This window comes from Phocoena sinus, chromosome 1, assembly GCF_008692025.1.
Source record: "Phocoena sinus isolate mPhoSin1 chromosome 1, mPhoSin1.pri, whole genome shotgun sequence".
NCBI lineage: Eukaryota > Metazoa > Chordata > Mammalia > Artiodactyla > Phocoenidae > Phocoena > Phocoena sinus.
In genome coordinates, this window is record NC_045763.1 from 122,591,360 (window position 1) to 122,619,107 (window position 27,748).

The 27,748-nt window shown below is 44.7% G+C and overlaps 1 protein-coding gene across 1 annotated transcript; it reads left to right on the forward strand.

Annotated features, from left to right (window-relative positions):
* Nucleotides 1-249: 249 nt before the first annotated feature.
* LRRC52 (leucine rich repeat containing 52) lies at nucleotides 250-17,438 on the forward strand. The gene is made up of 2 exons (XM_032612715.1): nucleotides 250-1,173; nucleotides 16,981-17,438. Exons 1-2 carry the CDS (start codon nucleotides 552-554, stop codon nucleotides 17,304-17,306), a joined length of 948 nt encoding a protein of 315 aa, XP_032468606.1. The 5' UTR covers nucleotides 250-551; the 3' UTR covers nucleotides 17,307-17,438.
* The last annotated feature ends 10,310 nt before the right edge of the window (nucleotides 17,439-27,748 follow it).

Below are 27,748 nucleotides of genomic sequence, written 5' to 3' on the forward strand. Positions count from 1 at the left end.
GGGTCCAATCTAGTCTAATCCACTGCACCTCCTTGGGGAGCTGATTCACACGCGCGCGCACGGTGAATCCGTGCGCTTCCCCCCACTCCCCCAGGGACAGCCGGCTTACTGAGTTAACACAAAACACCCTCACACCACCCAGAAGAAGAGTCAGGACTCTCCCTCCCTCAGCTGGGCAGTCTCCTGAGGCTGCTGACATCACAAAGGTGTCAACTGGCAACCTCATTGTCATGTGGCTCTCCCCTGGCTCCCCTTCACTTGCGAACGCAGGGAAAGAGTGAGACCTTTTAAAGCCGCCAAGCCGGCAGGCTTCCAGCAGCAGTCTGGGAGTGAGCAATCAGCAGAGCCACCAAGCCGGGCGGCAGGGCATTGGGCCTCGCGTTTCAACTTCTGTTCAGTTCTCCTGTAATGGAAAATCGCTTCGCCCAAAGCCAGTGTTACAGTTCTTTCCAGCGCCCCTCCCCCCGCCCCACCACGCCCCTCGGCAGCCTCCCGATCAGAGGGACAGCGCCCGCTGGAAAGTGGAAGGAGGGTAGTCGCCGCTTCTTACTATGTCCCGTGCTTCAGGCCCTGGGCCCGGGTGGTTACTCTTTTCCTTCGGAATGGGACTGGTATCGGGGTCAAGGTGTCCAAATAATTGTCAGTGTCAAGCCCAAGAAGTGATCTGCACAGGGGCCCAGTTAACTGAATACCCCTCTGACATACCCCTGAACACCCGGAGGCTCTACCTGAATGATAACAGCATCCGCTTTTTGCCAGCGATGAATCTAGGACTCCTCAGTGACCTTGTTTACTTGGACTGTCAGAAGAACTTGATTCAGGAGGTGATGGATTATACCTTCGTCGGGGTCTTCAAACTCATCTACCTCGATCTCAGCTTCAACAATTTAACCTTGATCTCCCCATACAGTTTCTCCATGCTCAGCAATCTGGTGCAGCTGAACATCTCCAGCAACCCTCATCTGTTATCCCTCAACAAGTACACCTTTGCCAACACCAGCTCTTTGAGGTACCTGGACCTCAGAAATACCGGCTTGCAGACCTTGGACCATGCTGCCTTCCATAACCTCATAACACTCCAGACCCTGTATCTGAGTGGAAACCCCTGGAAATGCAACTGCTCTTTCCTGGACTTCACCATCTACTTAATAATGTCCCCTCTGAACCATCCAGGTGAGGACTTGATTGGGTGTGGGGATGAGGATGTGATGACATAGGAGGAATTGGTTCCAGAAAAAGTGAAGTCAAAAGACGGTCAGTGTGGGAGAGATATCTGGGTAAAGTTGATTGAAAGCGTTCTTATTGCTCTGCAGGATCCATCCTTGGGTTGACTGGAGAGGCAGTAAGGACCAGTAGAAAAAGTTCTAGAATAGCCATCCAAATAGCTGAGTTCTGCTCCCATACTCAGCCCTTACTACTTGGCTGTCCTTGGGGAAGTCACAATTTCTCTGTGCCTCAGTTTCCTGATCCATAAAGTAGGGACAGTATTACCAAACATACAGAGCTGTCATGTCAACAGGAAATGATATGTGTGGAAATGGTAAAGTACTGTAACTGCAAAGTGACAAAGAAATACAGGGACACTGTATTCCATTGGTAAACTATTTTAATCTGTTTAAGTCAGTGACTGACTTTTTTCAGGATCTAAAAGTAAATTCAGTCATTCATAGCCAGCAGAAAATCCAGTGGTATGATGTACAGAAGGGAAAGTTCAACAGAGACAGAGGAGGGGCACGTGAGCGACCTGGACATGAATGAGAGAGAGAGGAGAAGAGGAGGCATTTGATATCTTCTTTGTCTTCAGATGCTAACCTCACAAGGAAGGAGAGCACGGCATGAATGGGTGGAGAATGGACCACCGGTGTCCACTGTGTCAAGCAGGGAGATTCCAGTCTCACAGGCAGACTCTCAAGTCTTACCTGGTAGAGTTCCAAGCCAGTTGCTGCCACTCTATCCACTGTCCCCACCCCTCTGCCATGGTCCCTGGGGCACTCTGGTGCCTCATCCCTTCTTCTTTTCAGTGACTTTACTGTCCCATTCTTATCCTTCAATTCCCCCACTCCACCAATACCACTTTCACCCAGGGAAGTCAGAGCTTTAGTAGAAGTGTGAAATAACCCCTCACAGAAAGCCTGGAGGCACTGATGTAATTAAACCCTATCAGAACCAAATCTTCTCTGCCTTCCCTGGGTGTGTGTTTTTGAAAATATTTTCATGCACCAGCTTCACAAAAGTCCTGCTGAAGTTTCCACCCTGAAGTCCTGCCCATGTGGCAATATTCTAGAAAGATTCCTGACCAAAATGACAGACTTTAAGGCGCACTGGGGGAGAAGGAGATGGGTGGTGAGAACAAGTAAAATTGTGCCCTCCTGGCTTTCCAATGGACGTGTCTTGAACTGTCTTCCAGGCAGGGGCTGGAATCTGATGAGGCAAGCAAGGCTTCCAGGATGCAGAATTGAAGGTGGCACCGAGACTGAGTGTCTCCTTAAATTTTGTGCCCGAGGCACCTGGCCCTGCTGCCAGGTACTTCAAATTGAGTTAGAATAAATCAAAAGGAACAAATTTTGTCAGACCATCTTAACAGTACTAATCATAAAAGAACACAGGAGCAGTTTCTTGGGGGGCTTGCCTTGCCTTTCTAGTGATCATGCTTTCCACTTTTCTCAATGACTGGTGCTGTGCTGCTTTCTAGAAAGCGCTCTAAAAGAGGGTCAGTATTAATCATTCTCATGCATCAAATGTGATTCCCCAATGGGATTCTCCCTGTCAGTAGTGTTCATGTAACTAGCCTGTGGACCGGCATCATCTTTTCTTGCCACCTCCCCACCGTTCATACACATTTTCCTTGAGCAGAAACCACCAATTTGCCAGGAGGACCCCCTACTTAGCTGAAAAGGGTAAGTAGCTTGGCTTCTTCCCCAGTGCCTAAGCCTATATCACTTCACCTCCCACCAAATCTCATGTAATCAGAATTTTGCTTAAAAAGTTGTATATTCTCAGAACTTTCAGGCTAACTACTTTGGACTCCTTGACTCAATTCAATCCAGGATTGAAAAGGATTGTAAACCAGGTCTGTTTCACTGCATATTTTCAAAAACGTCAGAGGCGGGTGTCTATCTTGTCAAGCTCATAAGCTCCTCGTGAATGAAGAGTCTGGCTTTTGAGGTAGACAAATCTTTCATCCACTGGCCAGTGGGAGCCCCCCACCCTGACACACACACACACACACACACACACACACACACACACACACACACACTTGCTAATCTGCTCATCTCTCTCTGCTGTTTGGTGGTGTAGAGGAACCCTCCCAGTTCACTTCATATAGAAATATGGCCTCATTGCTCCAGTTCACTATTATTATCTCTTAAAAACAGCGGTGAGCCCCAGCTCAGACATAGAATAATTTAGCTTTGTACGGAGTTTTGCAGCTGCTGAAGTTTTTTCACACATGCTGTTTCAGTTTCTTTACTTGAGTGTCACACCAACCCTTAAATTTTGTGCTCTAGGACTGTGGAAGAGGCTAGGATGGATATTTTTAACCCCTATCTTATGGTTAAGAAGGTAAACTGATTCACCCAAAACCACACAGCTACTAAAAGGCAAGAAAATGGTTTGAACCTCCTGATTTCAAATTCAAGTCTTTTCCCATGTGGCAACTCTCTCTTAAATCCTCATATTACATAACTATGATCGAATAAGTCACTTTAGTTATAAATATAAGTCATGTTTTAAGCATATGCCCACAGCACCTAAATTTCAGCTTTACCTGTCTACACTTGGAACTCACACTAGATCATTTTCATTGGATAATAAGCCCTAGTCATCATAAACTCATTATAATATGCCTGCACTTCCCTTGCAAACTGAGGTTTCACCCCAATCTACCCGAACTCTAAAAGAATGAACCTAACCTCAGTGTTTGCTCTCCTTTGCATGTTGTTCAGTCTGGTTCTCCCTTCCCATACACACACACACACACACACACACACACACACAACCACAAACATACACACGAACACACATGCAAACACATACATACATGCACATATACAAACACAAAGTTGTGTCTACACAAACATACCATACATACATATATACATAATTACATACACACTCACCCACATATTACATGTGCATGACACACATACACATATAAATGCACAGATACACATCAACACATGAACACACACACACACAGAAACATACACAAAAAGCTGAAAACACACAATAAAATTCATTAGATGCTTCTCTTGCCCTTTAGCCAGACCTCAACATAATGGAAGATGTTTATTTCATGTGACTCTCATATGATGATTCATGCCTCTGTTAGGTGGAAATATCTTTGCTATTTACAAACACTCTAGTTGAACTCTCAACCTTTAGCCCACCTATTATACCACATTTCTATCAAAACGGTACTCTCTGGCATGTTCTAGAATGGGGTCTACACATCTCTTCCCCATGTGCCCAAATTTCAGGATACAGGAAGAATTTCTATGAAATAAGCTAAATAACCTGGTTATTTATAAAGGAGAATCCAACTTAAAGATGGGTTTCGTTTTAGACCCAGGGAGATACTAAGCCTCAGTATTGGGAGATTTTGCCTGCAGTGCAGTATTGAGGTCTGCATGACAGCAGAATTCCAGTATATAGACCCCTTGTAAAGCAAGGCAGTGAAGTAAGGGACTTCCATGCTACCACTCAGCTCAGGCATTCATCCATTTAAATATTTATTGAGTGCCTATTATGTGCCAAACAAGTGTTCATAGAGGTAGCTAGCCAAGAACCCTGGGGTTGTGCATTGAGACTCATCTGACTACGGGCCACCTCCACCTTATGTGTCCCACGGTCCAATTAGGCACAGCAGAACTAACCTCACTGGACACAGCAAGACAAGAAAGGCAAGCATGTGCCTTTTGGGGTAGAACAAGTACTTCGGACAGCCTCAGCTTCAGGTGGTGAAGGACGGCCACCATACAGGCAGGAGAGCCCAGTATGAAGAGCTCAGGTTCTGGAGTGTAACAGTTGTGGATCATAACTCTAGCCCTGCCACTTTGTATCTGTAGGAGATAGATAATTTACTTAAGCTCTCCACACTTCAATTTCCTCATCTTTCAGACAGGTCTAATAATAGAACCAACCTCTCTAGGGCTGGTGTAAGGATGAAATGAGAACATTTATAAACTGCCATTAACATTAAGCCTGGCGCACCATAAACATTCAATAAACAAATGGTTGGCAGATATAGGAAAGACACAGGATACTAAGAGAGTAGCAAATATCATTCAGGTGGTCCCTGGGACAAGCAGTGGACTTCAGGAAGGCTCAGCCTTATTGGAGGACAGTGTACCCTGTCCAGGAGATATGACCGTACAGATGCATATGGGGATATAAATAGGAGATGGGAAGGTAGGCAGCAGGTCCCAGGATTCTAATCCCTGAGAAAATGGGACAGAGGGAATCCTGGAGTTGAATATTGGATGAGTTATGAATACAGGAGTTCAGACCCTGGGAAATAAAACCAGAAGCTGAAATCAAGGCTTGGTCTCAGCCCAGGCCATGAGACTCAGGGCTGGGCCAGCAGCAGTGGCTCTTCCTGAGTCACCTGAGTCTGGAACTGAAGTTCTATCTTAAACACAAACCCCACTTCCAGAAACAGGTGTGAACATACAGACATCTTTCAAGGGATGAGGGCAAGGAGGTCAGTTCAACTATGGGGCAGACATGGCCTTAGGAGAAGGAAGTCACCTACATGGTGTAATTTTGTGATCTGAAGAGTAATGAGCAGTATTTTTGCCCCAGTCTCTCCCCATCCACTGCCTACCATTGGGCTAAAATTAGCCATTAGAGATTCATCCTTCTGGGTCCCTAAAAGTGCCCCAATCTTGAAAAGGATTGTGAACAAATATGTAAGTTCCAGGGCAGAATAATACCGGTGCCCCTAAGCTTTTATCAACTTTCATATCAGAGGGAAGAGTGAGTTCTTGGGAAATGCAATTAGCTAAGATTAATTCTGCAGCAGTGGGGGAACCTTGGAGGAAGCCAAGATCCAGGAAAGAAATGGAGAGGTGTTAAAACAAAAGACATGAGGGCAATAATATGTCCTTCCCCTATGTCACGCCTTGGCTAAGTTCACCCCCCACAGAGGGGCTATAGAGGAGGCTGAATGTTTTATTCACCTTATTTCATCACAAGGCTACAGCAGATAGGAACATCAAAACTTTCCCATATTGACAAGAGATTTGGCGCTATCATCAAAAGTCTTCCTCAAAGGAAACCCTCCAATGATATACTCACCAGATGCACTGAAAACTGCCCAGTCCTCAAAGAGTTCACGTATTGACTTTCCAAACACAAAAATCATAGCAGAAATGGAGGTGAGTTGAAATGTGCTGGTTGCCTGGATGCTCTGATCAATACAGAGTTAAAACAGGTCCACAGATTCCATTTCCTTTTTGGCTCAGGTCAGAAAATAGGAGAACTAATTCCTGGCTGGAACTGTAATTTTCCAGTCATTAATGCTGTTTGAAGGTGAGAGTAGAAATTGAGCTCTTCCCAGGAGAGAGCTCCCCAGCAGGACAGGGTTGAATGCCTCTGAAGATGCTCTCAAAAACTCATGTAGTTCTAAGCTCCTGGACAGAAAAAGCCTGGCTTCCTACATCCCCTCCACCCTCAAAGTCTGGTCCAGCACTGTCCAACAAAAGCTTCTGCAGCAGTAGAAATGGTCTAAACCTGTGCTGTCCAATACACTACCCACTAGCCACACGTGGCTGTTGAGCTCTTGAAATTAGGCTAGTAGAACTGAGGAACTGAATTTTTCATTTTACATCATTTCAATTCATTTAAATAGCCACATGTATGGCTAGTGGCCACCATATTGGTGGGCGAAGCCTTTAATATAGGAAGATATAGGAATCTTAAGCTGGAACTTTAGAATCTAGCCACATCCCAGGTAAGTGGCTATAGAGCCCAGCCCAGCATGGAGATCTTCTGACACCCAAGTTCAATGCTTTCTCCCATGCCATGGTATTTCCTTACTATCAGGCACATCACTGTCTATTCAACTCTGAAACATTTATTGTGTGTTTATTACGTGCCCAACATTGTATTTATGTTGCTGGGGTGCTTTATCACAGGGAAAGAAGTCATAATTCCTGTCCTGAATAAGGCAAATCTAGGGGGATACAAGAGAGAGAAAATGCAGTTGAAAGCCAGGAAGCCTGATCCCAGTCATGCCTGTGTGTGATTTGGGGTGAGTCATTTTTCCCTCTGAGTCTCATTTGTCTCTGAAATAAGGGAAGAGGATTAGATACTCTATAAATCCCTTCTCGTTGGCAGCCTATGAACCTAAATAGAAAGATAAGATGCACTTAGATGAAGGGAAAGGAGAGCAGTGGTCAGCAGACAGGGTCCCAGATGACCAAGTGCACAATGAGTCCGTGTCGAGGTGCAGGTGTTCCTAGAGATGAGGGCAGTGGTGACACAATTAGGAAGTGCAACCTCTAACCCCTGTACTCTCCCACTTCCTGTCTTAAGCAATGGCCTTGAACAATGTCTGGCCTTGAAAAATGCCTCCACCCCCCAGGCACTCAGTGCCCCGGACTTTCCTCCCAGACCTGGTCTGCTCCACCAGTGGTTCTCAAACTGTCATGAGCACAAGAGCCCAGGCTCCACGTCTAGAGGCGATGACTCAGTGAGATGTTGGAGCAGGTGCTCCTTAGGCCACATTTTGAGAAACCCTAGGACAATGGTCTGGGTTCTAGCTCTATGGTGGCTACTCCATCTGGTGAATAAATTGATTTACACTAAGATGTTAGTAGCTAATAATGTTTTGATATGTCTCCCTCAAGGAGCATTTGCAGTGTGACAGGGAACAACCGGAAACAGTGAGAATTCAGAAAATCACAGGCTACTAACGTAGATGTGGCGGTAGTCTCAGGACAGAGGTTCCGTCTGTGTCAACCCTTACATTATAGTCCTTAGGCAGTCCTGCTTAGTCCGATGGTGGGGCCCACAAGTCAAAAAGAGGAGTCTGCACAGGAGTGCTGCCGATGCAGGGGGACAAAGCCACTCAGGGACATCTGCAGGGAGCAGATGGGTTGGGTCATGTGCTGTTTCAAGTCCAAGTCATTTTGAGGGCATTTTGAACAGGAACATCTCAGTCTCATTCTGAGGCTATTTCATCCTGTATTCAAAGCTGCTCTCATAGGATAATGGCCCTATTTGAATCCACCAAGTACAAAATCATCTACAACTGCGCCAAAACTTAGATTTCCAGAATGAATTCAGGTCCTCACACCCTTCCACTATGCTAACCCATCTCCTCCATCACGGAAATTGCAATAAAGACCAGACACCAGAAAAGGGAACAGCTGGGCAGCAGTCATTGCCAAGGCTGTCAACTGCTCCGCTAGCACACCTCTCCCACCTTATCACGAACACCCTGGCCTTGTGGCTCCCTCCTGTTGAGAGCCAGTGGAGCAGCCTCATGAGGACAACAAGGGGGCTGAGAGGGGTGCGACTGGGTCAGTGATCCCCAAATCATCCAGAAAATTCGAGAAGGGGTGGGGATGGCAAGCATGTGCGGTTTGGGAAGGACCTCTAACTCGGCCCTGTTGGAATCCCTTAGAGTGGGTGATCTAAAGTTCCCTCGAGCTCAGAAATGCCAGACCTCTATGCATGGCCCCTCTGATCGCCCAACACCACTCAGGCCCCTGGAAGGAGGCAGTGCAAGGCCAGCCAAAGCAGCCAACCTCAGTTTCTTCATCTCTAGAGATGAAGAATTCCCCGAGCTGTAAGGAATCCAGCAAAGCACAGATGCAGCTAGAAAGAGAAACAGGGGTCTGGCCACCTAGGGCCTTTGTTTATGGTTTTTCTAGGGAACATGTAACGTATCTTGAGAAGTTTTGGCAGGCGGGCAAGATGGATACAGGGCTAGGAGGCTCGTATGGGCATTCAGACAAGAGAGGATGGCAACAGTGTGGATGAAGAGGTACAGACAGGTCAGAAGCAACTGTTTAGAAGGTAGAAGCAACAGGACTTGGGACTGAACTAGACCCTCCCAGAGTTCCCTGTACTCCCTTTGTGACTCTTAGCACAATTAACAGATTTGTATTAATTTAACATTTGTCTTCCCTGATAGACAGGAAGGTCTGTAAGAGCAAAGAGCAGGTCTGAATCTTCAGAAAGATTCAGACACAGAGAAAATGCTCAAGAAATATTTGAGTGAATAAAAAATCGATGAGACATGGAAAATAAAGGAAAAGAAAAAAATCAAGTATTGGCTTGGACAGCTATGGGGGCTCCACTGAGAGGAGGGGTAGTGAGGGGATTAGGAGAGAAGCCAAGTCCCATCATGAACGTGTTGAGTGGGAGGTCTTTGTGAGCCAGGAGGCATTTGGATATTCTGACCTGAAATTCATAATAGAGAATAAAATATATGTTTGGAAATCATCAGCTCACTGGTGATCATCAAAACCAAACAAAGGATGAGATCAGCCAGGGAAAGAGTTTAGAATGAGAGGGTAACAGGGCAAGGACAGAAGCTTTGGGGGAATGCCAACATATTGAAGCATCAAGTAAGAAAAGCAGAGAACTTAATAAAGTGAAGGGACCAGCAATGGAAATATGGTGCAGGGTGGTGTGGTCTTTCTAGACAGAGGGAAGAACAAGTGCAAAGGCCCTGGGGTGCAATGAGCTCGATGTAGCAGAAGGTGGGTATGGCTGAAGCGGAGTGAAGTCAAGGTAAGAAATGAGGTAAAAAATCAGAGGCCAGATCTTATAGGACCAACAGGCCATGGAGAGGCTTTTGACTTTATTCTAAATGTGACAGGAAGTCATGAAAGGGTTTTGAGCAGGAAGTGACACGATCTATGGTTTACAGCTGGTTCCCACTGCTAGATGGAGAGAGACTGTGGAAAGTGGGGACACAAGTTAAGAGGCTGTCACCGTTCAGGCAAAGGGAAGACTGTGGCTTGGCCCAGGGTAATGGTCCAGAAGATAAGAAGAGGTAAGAATTGGGATATATTTTGAAGGTAGGACTAACAGGATTGTCTCATGGCTTAAATTATGGGATGTGAGAGAGGAAACAGGAAGGGCTCCCAAGTTTCTGCCTGGGTGACTGGTGAACGGTGCTGTCTTCCACCACTGAACTTTTCTAAATTGCCTATTATCCATGAGGATAATAACTGTCCACTATCTGGATTTTTCTGAGAAGATGAGTTATTATTCAGCAGGTCCAGCTCTAGGCCAAACTGAGAGCAAACTAGGGTTTGCCATTAACTTCCAGGAACTGATTGGTACCATCCCCCAGGCCTGTCATGTAGCTGGCTCCCCTCCTCCATCAAGAAAGGCAGTAGCAGGGGTTCCCCAGGGAAGGGATTAAGTCATTGGCTTCTTTTTCAGAGGACTTTACACTTTAAGCCTTCTTTTATCAGTGGAATGAATGGTTCTATCTCCTGCTGACAGAATTTTGGGCACTGACAAGCACATGAGAAGTATGAGGAAAAGGGGTCTTTCTACCTCTAAATCTTGCCCATATACAACCACTTATACAAAAAAACCAGTCCTGTAGCCTAAAGCACCCTTAAAGCACAGGAATAATCAGGTTGAACTTGCTGGATTTCAAGGTTGTTCCTGTAATGTTCCAAGAGTCTATGAATCAGGTTTAACCTTTACCAAAATATGAACTCTTTATCCAAGGGAAAAAATTGTATCAGATAAGAACTGTACTGCCCAAGCCCAAATCATCCAAAGCCAAGGACGCTTCAGACCGAGAGTCAGCACACACTTTCTATGAAAGGGCAAATAATGAATATTTTAAGCTTTGTGGGTCTTTGTTGCCACTATTCACTCTGTCATTTGTAACATGAAAGCAGCCATAGAATATACATGAATGAATGGGCATGGCTGTGTTCCAATAAAACTTTATTTACAAAAACAGGCTGCAGGATGGATTTGGCCCACAGGTTGTAATTTGCTGAAGCCTGGCTCATGCCATCAAGGGAAGACAGCTGAGTGATGAGGAAAAGAAGCTCTAGGGTGGCAAAGGTAGGAGCCAATGGAGGACTAGAAATGCTCAGAGGACCATGCATGAGGGTCTAAGAAGGGAGCCTTGCTGGCCAGTTGGCTTTGGTGGTGCTGGGCAGCTATACGGTCCAGTCTAGGTTTCCCTCTAGGGAGTCTTCTCCTCTGAGCCACCCATAGTACAGCAGAATATGATAGTGATCCCCTCAAATTCTAGCAGAAACCCGTCCTAAACAGCAAGGCCAAAAATATGAGTTTAAACCCATAATCCACCCATTCTCTATGCATTCAATAGACATTTATCAAACCTCTATTTTGTACCAGGCACTAGGGATACAAAGGTGAACAAATAGGGTCTCTGCTCTCAAACAGTAATTGGGGAATAATAATAACTACCTTTTGCCATCATGCTGGCAGCCCTTGCATCCTCAGCCCCTTGCCCATCTGCACTTACCCTCATTTCCTTCTCTGCAGTCTCAGAGGACACTTCAAGGCTTACCCCTCCATTTGAACAGAACAGTCATCTGTTCCTGCCTCCTCCAGGACTTCACACCCCTTAGCTCACTGAATCCTTCCCCAGACTCTCATGAGGTAAGCAGGGATTGGTATCAGCCTAGTGTAGAGTAGTCCAAGATGGCAAGAGGTTAGTTAGCTGACCCACCTATAGTCTTCTATCTCCCCAGGTTCCCTTTCCTCCAGCCGAGCATTATGTCAATGACATTGACCCCAAGGGGCATTAATAACAAACAATATTTAATTCACTCAACAAACATACTTTGAGCTCTAGTATGTGTTAAGCACTATTCTAGATGTTGAGGACACAACAGTGAAAACAAATCCATGTCTTCATGGAGTTCATAATCTAGTGGGCGGAGGCAGACAAATGAATAGGTAGTTGACAAATACATAATTTAGCTGGAGGAAACAATACTGAACATCTAATGATGTTCAGGCAAGCTGGGGCCTAAGGAGGAGAAATGAGGGAATTAGGCCCTTCTCTAGGTTCCAGGTGGAAGTTTCATGACAGAGTGCTTAAGCTGATGGAAACTGGTATTTGCTCTCCAAGTTGCAGTGTAATTGAGAGAGAAGTCTCCAAATTCTATCCTCTCACTTTACGTGGCCACCACATGGAGGCTGGCCTCCTCCACTCAGCCCAGACAGGTCCTAAGCCTTGCTGGCCAGTTGGCTTTGGTGGTGCTGGGCTGCTATATGGTCCAGTCTAGCAGCAGACCCCAGAACTGTGGTCACTTCTGCAGACCAAGAAAAGGAGCGGTTCCTCTTAAAACCACCAGGTTCAAGCTGGCTTTCTGAAGGAAGGCTTTCCGGGCTCCTGCATTAACAGGTGTGGTTCTGGGCCCCAGAAACTCTTGCTGCTCCATGCATTCGATTTTGGCAGACAGGTTTTCCACCTGTGAGCAACGTGCCACATGTGGAACTAAATAAGGGGGTAGTTTATGTTTCCTCAGGAACTATTTGCAGGAAGAATTTAAACATTAATGATACCTGTAATTGTACCTGGGCGCTTTAACTGGGGCAAATGTCCTGCACCCATGAAGTAGAGCTGAGGAAGTGATAAGATGGGGCTTAGTCACATGTTTGTAATGTGAATGGAAGCCCTGGGATTGTGCAGAACACAGAACACACAGCAGTACCTGGTAGCCTTTTCTCAGAGGCAAGGAGATCAAGAAAGGCAGAGACAGAATAACTGATGAACAATTTATTCGTTCTGTAGCCTGGGAATAGTTAAAGCTACTTAGCGGGGTGCTCAGGAGTAGAGTTAAATTTTGTGAAGCACCTTATATGGTGTCTAGCACATATCAGACACTCCAGGATGAGTAGATAGGTCTATAAACTCTAAAGTCGTCATACTAGACTAGGAAAAGAATGCATGACTAACAAGCTAAAGAAGAGGAAATGAAATAATAAAATAGAAGGAACATAGTCAAGGGGTAGGATCATTTAAAAAGTAGGACAAATGGAAAACAAATAGTTAATCCAAATATATCAGTCTAACATTAAACATTAATGGGCTGATTAAAATACAAAGTTTGCTAGATTGATGAGAAACAAAACCAAACTACATCCTGCTTACTAAATATGCCTTAAGTATAGAAACATAGAAAGATCAAAAGTAAAAGGATGGGAAAAGCTACACAATGCAAACACTGACCAAAAGAAATTTGGTACAGCCATACTTATGTCATCAAACAGAGTACACGTTAAGGTACGAAGCATTACTACAGATAAGTGATATTGATCAATGAGAAAAGGATAAATCTACCAAGAAGAGGTAACTTTATATGCATCTAATAGCATAGCTTCAAAATATGTAAAGCAAAACTTGACAGAATTATACAGAGAAGTAGACAACTGCATAATCATAACTGGTGGCTTTAACATACTTCCCCTGTAACTAATAGACAGCTAACAATCTAATAGTAACGGAGACAATAGTTTTGAAAAGTCAATAAAAAGTCAAAGAATATAAAAAGTCAATAAAGATATAAATAAAATAAATAAAGATACAGAAGATTTGTATAAAACCACACCCTAATCAACATACAATGTACTCAACAAAGACAGAATACATTTTTTTCAGTGCACATGCAAAAACTACTAAAATCGACTTTATGTCCAGCCATAAAGCAAATTCTCGATAAATCTCAAAGGGTTGAAATCATAAAGAGTATGTCTCTGACCACAGTAGAACTGAGCTAGAACTCAATAATAAAAACATTACTAGAAAATCCCCAAATACTTAAAAATTAAGTAATTCATTCAGTGAATGATAGCTCTTGTTATCAAGAGCGGTAATGATCAGACAAGGATTATGTCATCAAGAGCTAAAAATGTCTCTAGTAGGAGAGAAAAGATGTACCCCTTCTCTGGCAAATAACCACCAAGCAACACAGAATGTGGTAGGTGCAGTAAGAATGATACTAGGAAATGCTATAGATGAGTTCGAAGTGGGAACAATCACATGACTGCCCTCTGACGTGGTTTGGGAAGGGTTACTGGGGGTAGATGCATGTACACTAGACCTTGAGGGATAGGAAGGACTTGATCACGCAAAAGTTAGAGGAAGAGATATTTGACGCAAAAAGAGCAGTGTAACAAAGCTAGCTACAGATAAGGGGGATATGTAATCAAGGAATAAAGACAGTTTAATTTGAAAAGGGTGGGGTACTGGGGGAACTCGGAATTAAGGTGGGAAAGGTAGGAGGGGGCAGATCCCGAGGGCTCTGAACACCAGGCCGGTTGATCTGGATGCTATTCTGAGCCCCACAGGGGAGTCAGAGGAGGGTTTTGATCCAGAGTGTGCCTGGCAAGAGCCTAGCTTGCAGAAGGGGAAATCTGGCAGGAGTGTGTGAAATGGTCCAGAGCTGGGAAACTGGGAATGGGTGGAGACAGACCTGCTAAGAGTTGAGAGCTCACACCTTGGCGGTGACAGGCAATGAGGGGGGGAGAGTGAATGCAGCAGTAGAAAAACGCTCCCCACAGATCCACCCACATCCCTCACTTAAAAGCAGCCTAACAATGCATTAAAATCACTGCCTAATTGCTCCTTTCAAGGTAATGCTCCAAAATGGAGAAATATGCGTTTAATGTTTAGTCTCATCTCTGCCACCCAAGTCCCAATTTAAAAGCCTAATCTTTTTAAAAATAGAATGAGATAAACTGCCGTAGGCACACTCCAGACCCTCAGAATCCCATGTTCTCCTTTCTCAAATACATCTTTCTTTGTATATTCCCATGTGGTGTCTCTGGCAGCTTGGGCAGGTGACTTAAGCCCTCTCTTGCTAGAATTCCTGAAGATGGCAGGGGCCTCCCTTACTCCTCACTAGCCCCACTCTTGGGCCTCCTGGGCAAAGCCCCAGAGGTCCTGGAAGCAGGCTGACTAGAGACAGGTCTTGAGGTGTAATTGTGTTCCTGTCCCTTTACAGCACGCTGAGATGGAGACCCAAGGCCCCTTTCCCTCTCCCACGGGCCAGGGTTGCCCTGAGGGCCACTGTCTCACACTCATTCCAGAGAGGGTCTTCTTCCTCTCCTTTCCTCTGTAATCTTTGTAGCCAGTGGATGTAGCAGCCCCCATGCTGGCTTCCTCCTCGTATGTCTACAGCCTCCTCCATCAGGGAGTCCTCACAGCACCACAGACTTCAGGCCATCTTCCTGAAAGTAACAAATGACTTCACTATAGGTGCTCTGACCCAGAACCAGGGTGCAGGGAATAGCGTCCAGCTTGGAGAGACTTAGCACTCAGCCTGGACAGCTGTCTCCAGCCACCCAAAGCCAGCTGCCTCCTACCCAGTCAGCTCACTTCTGTATTCCTTTCCCTAATTCTCCTGCTTCTAGCTCCAGTCCAAACCTGATTTCCCTCACGTCCTTGGTCACCAAGGATATCAGTGTCTTCACATAGTCTGAAGTTTCTACCCTGATCTAGGTGAAGCTTCCCCCCACACTCGCCTCTCTCTGTATCTCCCACTTCTGCCAAAAAAAGCTCAGATAGCTCAGTCTGGGTTTTCTCTGTCTCCTGTCCCCTGACTGGAACCTGCAGGTTATCCAAAACCTTCAAGTTAGGAAACCTTCCTGAGTCTCAGTTTCCTTATGTGTAAAACAAGGATGATAGTGTGTGTCAACGTTACTGTAAGAATTAAACGAGATAGCATTTGTATATCACTTAGCATGTAGAAAGAACTTGGTAAATATTAGCTGCTATTATGATTTGGATCATATTGTCTCAAACCCTGGTCTCAACCCTGAATGTGAGCTCATTTATCTAATGCTCATTTATATTCACCTGGACGCCGCTCACAGGCACCTCAGCATCAACACGGCGGAGTATATGGAGCTAGAAAAATGCAGGGCTGATGACAGGGCTCTGAGTCATCTGTGCATCTATTGTGCACAGCGTATTGTGTGCACTATTGTGTACAATAGCTTGCCTTCTCACCTGCGGCAGTTAAGTCCTCCTAACTACCCTGAGAATAGGTATCATTCTTTGTAAGATGAGGCAATGGTATTCAGAGACAGAGTCAGACATCCTGCTGAAGTTTATCAAATTAGTAAGTAACAGTGTGTTTGAACCCTAGTCTGTCTGTCTCCAGAGCCCACTTTGCCTTCTGTTATATACTGAAGTCCGCAGTGCTTGGTGTGGAAAGGTGCTCAGAGAAGGAGCCAGGCAGCTGAGTCAGTGGCTAAAAAGGACTGAAGGCTCATGTAGATCATATGATCATCTAGTGATACCAACATCACCACTGAGAAACAGAACTGCTTCCGGTATTGGCTGTCTCTTTTCCCTGAGCTCCCCCTTTATTTCTCCAGGTTGGGGGCGGGTGGAGCTGAGGGTGAGGCATAGAGAGCACACAGTAGGCATTTCCAGAGAATTTTGTCCCTCCTAAGTGGCGTGCGATGACATTGGGTAGCCTTAGTGATCCCTGGCTGGGCTCAGGAACAGAGCAAGGGGAAAGGACAAAGCAGAGGGGGAAGGAGGGGGTCAATAAGAGGAAGGGGAGACAGAGATGACGAGCACTGGTGGAGTTCTGTGGAGTGTCAACACTCCACGGCAATCTTGCTTAAGTTTCCAACCTCCCAGCTCCTGCTGTGGTCTCTCGTTCCTTGAGGAGCCTTAGAAAGCAAAGCCCATTTTCAGGAGGTGAATCTGAACACAGCTAAGCCTCGGGCAAAAAGCAGTCCAGGAGCAGTCTCAAACCTTAATGTGCCCCAGAGATCACCTGGGGATCTTGTTAAGATTCAGATTCGGATTCAGGAGGCCTTGGGGTGGTGCCTGAGATTCTGCATTTCTAACGGGGTCCATGTGATGCCGATATCGCTGGCCCGCAGACCACACTTTGAGTAGCGAGAGTCCAGACAGCCTCTCCGAGTCCCTGCTGGCCTCAGCACGCTGGGGGTTCTGCTGTTTCAGCACTCTGCCTGCTGTGTGTTTCCTCTTAGATGAACAAAATGCCACGTGCCTGGAGCCCACAGAACTGGCAGGGTGGCCCATCACGAAGGTGGGGAACCCGCTCCGGTACATGTGCGTCACGCACCTGGACCACCAAGACTACATCTTCCTGCTGCTCATCGGCTTTTGCATCTTCTCCGCGGGCACCGTGGCCGCCTGGCTGACGGGCGTGTGCGCCGTGCTCTACCAGAATGCCCGCCGCAGATCGAGCGAGGATGAGGCAGAGGACGAGCTCGGGCAGAGTGTAGAAGCCAGCAGGAGGATTTTTCAAAGCAGGGTGGAGTCTGGCCAGGACGGGTTTCCTCAGCTGATTTAGTTGCCAGGCGTTGCTGTCTGATGGACTTTTCCCAGGCTCCCTGCTTTCTGTCTTGCCCTCCCCTCCCCACTCCTCAAAGCTGTCTTAGAGGTTGAAGCCTACTAGTAAAATAAATAAAACATTTGGTGGCCATTTCACAGGGTGGTCCTTTCCTGTTCAACCAACCCAGGGATAATTCCTTGATCTCAGAAGGATGGCATAGAACAAAGTCTAGAGAAGCTGTTGGAGGCACCTAAATGCTGAGGAAGGCCACAAGGAAAGCGGGCCAACTTGTGTTTGATGAGCACCTACTATGCTATGCCCCTAAACTAAGTGCTGGAGGGAGGGATGTGACAAACAAGATTTGAGATCCGTCCTCAAAGAGCAACAATTTAGGGCAGGGTTGTGGGGGGAGGGCAGTCAAGATTAAAATGATTGAAATGGAGAAAAATACAAGGCAAAATGACAAGGACTAACATGAATGGAATATGTCTATGGGCTATCTTCACACTTCACCTCCTAATTATCAGAACAATCCTACTTTACAGTGACACTGTTTTACTCAAATGGTAAGCAGTACAGCCTCCCAAAGTCCACATCCTTTCCTTTAAACAAAGCTGCCTTTCAAAGGGATGTTTAGCAACATAACCAAAGGTCCGTCTTGTCAGCCTTGGACAAAACGAAGGAGAGAGGCACACAGAGCCAGCCACCACTTACTGAGGCCTTACCAAATGCCCAGCATCCTACCACGCTTCAGAAACATTTTCTCATGGGGTTAATCCTCACAACAACCAGGTCAGGAGGTCATTGTTTCCTCATTTTTCTGATGCTCAGAGAGACCACAGCTCAAGATCACACAGATGATAAGATGCAGAACAATTGCTGAACCTCAGGCTGCCTGACCCCAAAGCCCATGCTCTATGCACTGTGACCTCCTGTCTCTGATAAAGCAACAGAATAGCTAAGTATGTACCCATATGGTCCTGCTCTCAGGACTGCTTAGGAGAAGGCAAAGAGAGCAGAAGGCAGGGGTGGCTCAACGCAAAGACCCGTTCCAGGTTTTCCCTTTCTCTCTACCCAGATCAAATCATGCTCATGTTCAAAACTAGATCAAAGGCCCGCCCATGGAGCTAGCTGTCCCTAAACCCCCAACCAGACCTACCTTTACCTCTGCACTTCCGCCGTGAATTGTACGTTATTCCCCCAAATTTGTCTGGTGTGATGGTTAAGAGCATGAGCTCACAAATAGGATTCCTACCCTTGGTTTTGTCCTTACACCTGGTTTTGTCCTTACACCTGGTTTTGTCCTTACACCTGTGTGAACTCGGGCTTCCTACTTGTCATGACCTTGAGGACAGAGACTGCCTGTTATTCTCCATGGACACAGCACATGCCTTACACAAGGTAGGAGCTCAATAAATGTTTATTATCGCATTCTATTTAAATCCCAGCTCACCGATCATTCTTATTCTGTTATCCCGATTGTGAGGGGTGACCATGGACAAGTTATTTAACTTCTCTGTGCCTCAGTTTCTTCATCTGTAAATGGCACTCGTTATAGTGCTTACATCACAGAGGGATATTGTGAAACTAAAATGAATACCAATTATAATAATATATCCTGGAATAATTTTAGACTTACAGAAAAGTTACAAAGAGAGAACAGAGAATTCCCATATAGCCTTCACCCAGTTTCCCCCAAAGTTAGTTCATATTACAGTTATCTCACAGTACATCTGTCACAACTAAAAAAGTAACTTTGGAATATTACTATTAACTAAACTTCAGACTTTATTTGGATTTCACCAGTTATTCCCCAATGTCCTTTTTCTGTTCCAGGATCCAATCGAGGTTACCACATTTGCATTTAGGACATTCTTAAAAATAACAATATATCTAACATTTATTGGGCATTTCTGTATGTCAAGCATTGTTCTGAGTGTTTCTATATATATTGACTCATTTAACTGTCAAAATAACCCTGTGAGGTGGATATTATCATTATTATTATCCCCATTAGATAAGGAAATTAGGGCTTAAGTAACTAGCTCAACATTACACAATAAGACCAGAAGTCAAACCAGCTCTGTCTGACTGTTTCCCCCAAAGCACTAGTCAATAGTAGCTCTCAAGAATTTAAACTACCAAGATAGTCTTGGCAAAAGAAATCTGAATTGCAGCTTTGCACAATAGTTTCTCCCCTAAGAGGCCCTGGATCTTTACACACACACACACACACACACACACACACACACACACACACACACAAATAAAGGACTCAGCATCTTCTCTGACTGGCCCTGAAGAGACTGCAGTGAATGGGCAAAATCAAGACGCTCGGGGATCTTACAGTCCAGTTTGGTGGAGACATAAGTAAACAGGTGATTTCAGGCCAGAGTGGTAAGTGAAGGGTAGGCCTTGGGGTTCAAAGGGACACAAGGGAGGGATTCTAACCCAGAAAGTAGTAGGGAGTCTTGAAAGGCTTCCCTGAGGAAGAGACATCTACGCTGAGACTTGAAGGTTGAGTTGGAATGAGCCAGGCAAAGTGGCAAAGAATATATGTGGGCTAGGGGGGCATTCTAAGTAACAGGAACTACACATGCAAATGCCCAGAAGTGGGAAAGAGCCTGACACATCATTATAGCGAGAATATACAGTGAAAGAAGAGGAAGACAGGAGAGAGATCATGTAAGAGAAAGACCCAAGGCCAGACTCTGAAGTCCTTACGCATACCTTGTGTTACTCAGGGTTATGATAGATTCTGCTGCAGTAACAGATAAACCCCAAAGTTTCCTTGGCTTAACACAACAAAGACACTTTTCACTCATGTCAAGTTCAATGTGGGAAGGGCAGCCCTCCTCCATCCTGCAGCTACAGCCTCTAGAACACGAGCCTCAGGTCCACTGCAGAAGAGAGAAGAGATGTAATGGGCATGTAGCTCTTATCTCCCCGGGCCTGGAAATGACACATGTCACTTTCCCTCACACTTTGCATGGCCCCAACCTCATGGCAGTCTGTGTGCCAGGAAAGCAAAAGGTGATGGTAGATAAAATACTGCGTCTAGCCTACCGTGATAAGGAATTTGAAGTGTCCCCTGGGGACCCCAAGGTCCACTCGAGAGTTTTTAGCATGAGAATCACATGGTCTAATTTGTGCTTTAGAAAGCTCACTCGGGCTGTAAGGTCTTCACCTTAGGTGAAGGGAGGGAGGTATGATGGCAAACAAGGAAACTAGCATATTGCGCTTTTCCAGGGGAGACAGAGGGTGACGGAGCAAGGGCTGTGGCACTGGGAACAGAGAGAAGCAGATGAATGTCAGTTATGTCGGAGGTAGAGTTGACAGAATTCTGTGAGTGACTGGACAGGGGAGGTAGGGAAAGAATGGATGGGCGGAGGATACACAGAAAGTAGAAGGAGTTAAGGAGGGTGCCCAAACTTTTGATTTGGACAGCCAGGGGCCTGGTAGCACCAGTCACCCAGGCAGAGAGAACCATCGTGGTGTACTGGATGTATAAACTGGCCAAACAATAAAACATGAGCAGCGGGACAGGGCGTGAGTGGCAGGCGTCGGGGGACGTGGGGAGACAGAAGGTTAAATCATTATTCTCTTCAGTGGAAAGTCAATAGTGCCTAAAATTGAAAAATCAGATAGAAGCAATATAAGCATATTCTTTAGAGATACCAAAATAATCAGTCAAAAGAGTTTCAAGTGTCTGCCTCTGGGGAGGGAAAAGCATGGGGGAAAAGAATGGAAGATTGCTGTTTTTCATAACAAATTTTGTAGAACTACAACTCTTTAAATAAACTATATGCTTCTGTATTTGATTAAAATGTTTTTTTTTTAAAGAAAAGACTGGCTTGTCTAGGATGTTGCTACCTTCAAGAGGTGTCTTTAACCACCTTTTTTATACAGAGGGGTATCCACATGATTTCAAAGGGCAATGTGCCTGCAAAGGGAATGTTCCTACTCCCTGCCAGATTTCTTCATTCATACTGTGCCCCTGAGCTTGAGTCCCAGAAAAACCAGAGAAGGCTTTCTAGAGGAGACCATGTTTAGCCTAGATCTTGAAAAGTCATAGGATTTCATGGAGGAAGGGACACTTCAGATGGATGGTAAGAGTGAAAGCATGGAGGTATGACAAAGAGAGATGTGTTTGGGGAATGATTGTGGTTCTGTTTGGCAGCCTTAATGACAAATTGAAGTGACTCTAGGATGGAAACAGAAGATCAGTCAGCTAGCTAATGAAACTGATTTTCACAAAATCTGGCCCATGGGCCACCTGTATCAGGGTTCTAAGGATCCCTCAGTGCTTCTAAATCCTCAGGAGGGGGTGAGACAGTATTCTGCATTATAATATGTTCTCCCGGTGAATCTTATACATAGTAAAATTTGAGAAACGCTGGTCAAGCACGAGGAGATAAAGTCCTGAAGTAGTGACCATGTGAACAGGAAGGAGGAAATGGTCACTAGACCTAGGACCCCATAGAATGCCAGGGCCTCTTGGGTCCAGAGTTGATCTCGGCCATCAGGTCAGGGTAAGTGGCCCTCCTGTCTGCAAAGAAATGCAGATGCTGGGGAACCAGCAGCACCCAACAGCTCCTGCCCACCACCTACTGCCATTCCTGCCTCACTAAAAGGACGCCCACTTCACACAATACGGTAGGAGAAGTAGTAACTTCCAGTTTCAGCTTTTCCATTACACGTGTGATCTTAAAGATGTCGCTTCATTGCTTGGGTCTTAGTTTCCCCAAACGTAAAATGAGGTGGTTAGACTAGATTACCTCAAAGCCCACCTCATATCTAACCTTCTGAAGACAACTATGGATAATATCCAGAATATACAAGGAACTCCTGAAAATCAAAATGATAAATAACAAGAACCCCAATAAAAATATTGGCCGAGAATATGAATGGGCAACTTATAAAAGAAGAAAGCCCCAAAAACTAACTAGCATATAAAGAGGTGTTCACACTCATTAGTATTCAGAGAAATGCAGATTAAAACAATAGATGTGGGGGCTTCCCTGGTAGCGCAGTGGTTGAGAGTCCGCCTGCCGATGCAGGGGACACGAGTTCGTGCCCCGGTCCGGGAAGATCCCACATGCCGCAGAGCGGCTGGGCCCGTGAGCCATGGCCGCTGAGCCTGCGCGTCCGGAGCCTGTGCTCCGCAACAGGAGAGGTCACAACAGTGAGAGGCCCGTGTACCGCAAAAAAAAAAAAAAAAAAAAAAAAGATGTTACTTTACACTTATTAGATTGGCAAAAAAAATTGAAAACTGGATCATGTCACATGTTGGCAGGGATGTGCACTACTGAAGGAAGTAGAGATGGGTACAGCCAGCCGGGAGAGCAATCTGGCACTATTTAAGTCAGATTGAGTGTGTGCCTACCCTACCACCCAGCAAGTCCACTCACTCCTAGGTAGATCTCCTGCAGAAATGATCACACAGCCTATAACGGAGCACACAGGAAGACATCCATTGCAATGTTATGTGTAGTGGCACAGAGTTGGAAGAGTCACTAGGTAAAATGTATAGAGTGCTATCGAACAGTTATAAGCAACTAACTAGATGTACATATAGCAAGATGGGCGGATCTCAAAAACACAATGCTGAGTGAACAAAGGGAGAAATATAATGAGAAACCTCTGTGATTCTCAAAATCCTGAAACCCTGTGGTAAAATATAAAGTCCTTACACTGTCCTACAAAGCCCCACATGATCTGCCTCCCCTCTCTCCATCACTCTATTTACCTCACTGACATCATCTTCTACCAGTGTCCCCACTACTCACTCTGACCCAGCCTCACTGGCTGCCCTGCTGTTAACACACGCCAGGCACTGAGACTGCAACAGAGTCTTTGCACTGGCTGTTCCTCTACCTGGAATTACAAGCCCTCAAAATCCCCTCCACACACGCACACACACACACACACACACACACACACAGAGTCCCCCTTGCCCTGCTCTATTTTTACATGAGACAATAATGAAATGTAATAATAAGTAAATTTTATAATCGTCTGAAAGATAATGAGTATTGTCCCATATTTACCACTAAAAGGTGAGCTCTGTGAGGGCAGGAACTTTCACCTGTTTTGTTCCCTGATGTCTCTCAAGGCCTAGAACAAAGCCTGTCATAAAAGGGGCCTTTATAAACTTTGGTTGACTAAATAAATGAATGGTGAGTGGGAATGAGAGTAAAGAATATTAAATAAAAAAGAGAGGCACCTAGCACAGGAAAATGACGATGAGGCTCAATTTATTGAGGGATATGAGTAATTTAAATTTGTGTGCCCAAGATTTACAAAGGGGGGTGACAGGCGAGCAATGTCTCATCACCCTCACCACCCCCCACCCCAGCCCATCTGTTGGAGTTCCTCTTCCTGCCAGGTCTTTGTGGAATGAGCAGGAAAAGTCCTGGCTGTGGAAAGAACCCACTGCTTTGTCTACACAGCTGCTGTCTCTGAGATTTCAAGGCTGCAGCAGGGCTGAGGGCACCTCCTGGCATTCACGACTCCACCCAGTATCTCACACTCCTCAAACACAGGACCTACCCAAGGAGGAGAGGACTGGGCTCCACACAGAACAGCACCTAATATTGTTAGAGTGACTTCCAACTCACAAAGGCTTTCCACAACTTTGAAGGAAATTACTGTCCCATTGGATGGATAAGAAAACTAACATTTAAAAAGGATAGCATTTGGTCAGAATGACCATCGTCAAAAAGTCTACAAGTAATAAATGCTGGAGAGGGTGTAGAGAAAAGGGAACCCTCCTACAGTGTTGGTGGGAATGTAGATTGATGCAGCCACTATGGAGAACAGTATGGAAGTTCCTTAAGAAACTAAAAATAGAGCTACTATATGATCCTGCAATCCCACTCCTGGGCATATATGAGGAGAAAACTGTAATTTGAAAAGATACATGCACCCCAATATTCATTACAGCACTATTTACAATAGCCAGGACATGGAAACAACCTGAATGTCTATCAACAGAGGAATGGATAAAGAAGATGTGGTGCATATATACATTACTCAGCCACAAAAAAGAATGAAATAATGCCATTTGCAGCAATATTGATGGACCTAGAGGTTATCATACTAAGTGAAGTAAGTCAGAAAGAGAAAGACAAATATCATATGATATCACTTAAGTGTGGAATCTAAGAAAAAAAAAGATACAAATGAACTTTCTTACAAAATGTAAAGGAAAGAGACTCACAGACATAGAAAACAAACTTATGGTTACCTAAGGGGAAAGGGAGGAGGAAGAGACAAATTAAGAGGTTGGGATTCACACATAGACACCACTATATATAAAATAGATAACCAGCAAGGACCTACTGTATAGCACAGGGAACAATACTCAATATTTTGTAATAACTAGGAAAAGGATCTGAAAAAGAATACACACACACACACACACACACACACACACACACACACACATAACTGAATCACTATGCTGTACACCTAAAACTAACATGATATTGTAAATCAAACTTATGGACTTGATACAGGCTATCTAAAAATTAATGTTAGAAAATAAGGCCAAATAAATCATCTCCTACTATTAAGACTTTAAAGGGATTATCCATTCCTTGCAAGCAGCCAGATGGTGGATCCTGTATACTAGCCGTCATCAGCTCTGGCAATAATAGTTCTGGTACTTTTGGGGGTTAAGGGAGGAACCACCAGGAATATGGGGCAACCTAAAGGCAATGCTAAGTGCAGTCAGATTAGGAAAGGGTACAGGCTGGTTGGTTTCTTAAGCAGGCCAATTATTTAAGCCAAGAGATTAACGTTTAAGAACAATACAGTCTGGTGTGTGACTTGGGGTCTTCTTGTACATCACTCCCCGGACTCATTTAAGTGACACTGGCCTCATTCCCAAAGAGCAAAGTGGATCAGAACTGGCTTAATCCTTTGATCTGGTCTCCCTCGGAAGTAGTCCATGGCTTGCAGTTCTTTATCTCCAGTGAACTTGGCACCATGCAGTGCACATGGCAGGAACTCCATAAAGCTCCCTGAGCTGCAGACTCACTGAAGCCCACACGGCACAACTTTACATTGAAGCACTGAAACCCTGCAACTCTCCTTCTAAGAAGCCTCTTAGGGATTACCGGCTTCCACTAAATATCGATTTAGGCTGATCTTGTCTTAACCCCTCAATCCCACCCAGCAAACAGCAAGTAAAAAGAAATTCACCATAATGATCAGTGTTACCTACATAGTGAGATATTTCCTTGTAAGCTGCATGAACCTTGAACACATGATAATCTCTGTCATTCTCATTTTCCCTCAAGTTAAAGTGGGGTTTAAACTCCGTTTGCAGTTCTAAAACTGAGAGATTCTTTACATAAAGGACCTACACCCCAAATCACAAACACAGAAATTTAGAGGTGTAAGCGATATCGGAGCTCTTGTCCACACCTTTATTTTTATTAATAAAAAAATTGAAGCCCTTTAGGCTTCACCTCTTTAAGGTGAAATGACTAGTTTAAGGTCACACAGCTGGTAGGTGTCAAGTAACATTAGTCTCTGAGTCCCATCTGAAAAGCTAGCTTCCTGTACATTGGTGCTAAGGTGGTTCATTTTCTCCCTGAAGTTCCTTAGAAAAAGTTCATTTTTCTAAGGCCTACATTGTGCCAGGGAGAAAATGAATGGGGTTTAGTCCAAAAGAGTTCTACAAGCAGAGAATTTTGGTTTCTCTTTGTAACAGTTTTAGTTAAACTCAAAAGAATTTTTAAAAGCATTGTTTGGAGAATAAGACAAAACTCTCAGACCTTAAAGCCCAGGCAGAGAGTTACATAAGCAAACAATAACATTACAAGACACATTCTGTGAACATAAAGATATGCATAAACATTTTTATATCATAAAAGAGAAAACAGATCTCAGCCTGGAGAGGCTGGGGAATGCTTCAGCAAGGACGGGACATCTGAGCTAGGATTTCAGGGTCAGAACTTTCCATACAGAGGGAAGCATGTGCAAAGTCCCCAAGGTAGGTGAGGGCATGACACACTCAAGGGTTTGAAAGGGGAGAACATTGTAGTGTTCAATACAGACAATGAGAAGAATAATGCAAAATAAAACAGGAGAGAGAGAAAAAGCCAGATCACACAGGACCCTCAGGGCCATGGAAAGGATTTTGGGCTTTATCCTAAAAGCTATAGCAAGTCATAGAAGAGTTTTAAGCCAAAGGGAGAAATGGCCAAGTTCAAATTTTTTTAAATGACTCTGGCTGTAGTTGTAGCACAGAAAACAAATTAGAAGGGGAAGGAAAGAACATAGAGAGACAACTGGGGCTATTGCAGTAGTACAGGTGACAGAAGATCATGATCTGGGGTGGGGGTGGGGTGGGAGGAGATGGAGGGAAGTGGCTGATCGGAAAGGCCCTTAAGAGACAAAGGCAAGGTAACCTGCAAATGGACTGGATAAGCGAGGGAAGGAGAAGGAGGTAGCAAGGATGCATGCTAGTGTTCGATGTATACAAATGGCTGGATGGTCTGATCCTAGAGGGTATACATAGAGTAACAAGAGTTGGGTTTTGTTATATTGAGATTTATATGTCATTATAATAGGATGTCACGTGGGCAGCTGACGATATGGGTCTGGGGCTCCAAGGCATCTGAACTGGGAATGTTGAACAAAGGTTCTTCAGAGAGTAGTCAACTAAAGCCATGGTTCTGTATGAGGTCAGCCAGAGAAGAGAGCATAGAAGGAGAAGAGAAAGGGGCCTAAGAAAGCCAACATTTAAACCAGTAAATAAGGATGGATCAGCAAGTGGCTGAGAAGAATAAGAGTTAGGAAAATATTTTCTCAGACACTGACAAATTATCTTTTATGAGCTTTGCTTTTAAAAAGAAAAACTGAAAAAGCAGACAAACTGCCACAGCCAAAGAGAAAGATAAAAACAAAGAAGCCCAAACATTCCATGTATATAATGATTAATCTTTGGATTACCAAGAATTGCCTCCATCAAAATTCTTACTTTTTAATATAGCTTGTTTATTCTTTTACAAAGCCCATACCATGCTTCCCTTTAGGTAAAGTACACTTCCCCACCAACTGACGTAGGGTTTGGCCATATGAAAATGGATGTGAGCAGATGTGATATGCACCACGTCCAAGAAGAAACTTTAAATACACTTATATTGCTTGGCCCCAGCTCTTTTATTTCTGCCCTCTGCCATGAGAAAAGCATGCTTCTTCAATCAGGATCCTGAAATGAAAAGATACAATGAGCAAAACCAAACCCAGTGCAGCCCAGCAAAGGAACAGTTAATTCAGCCCTCAGGTGACATGAGCAAGAAACAATGTATGGGATTTTTAACCACTGAGCTTTGCAAGCTATTTGTTACTGCAGCAAAAGCTGACTAATATACTTGACCACAGTGAGATTTCTTTTAAACTAAATATAGTTATTTCAAACTCCCATAGAAGGAAGCAAAGGTACT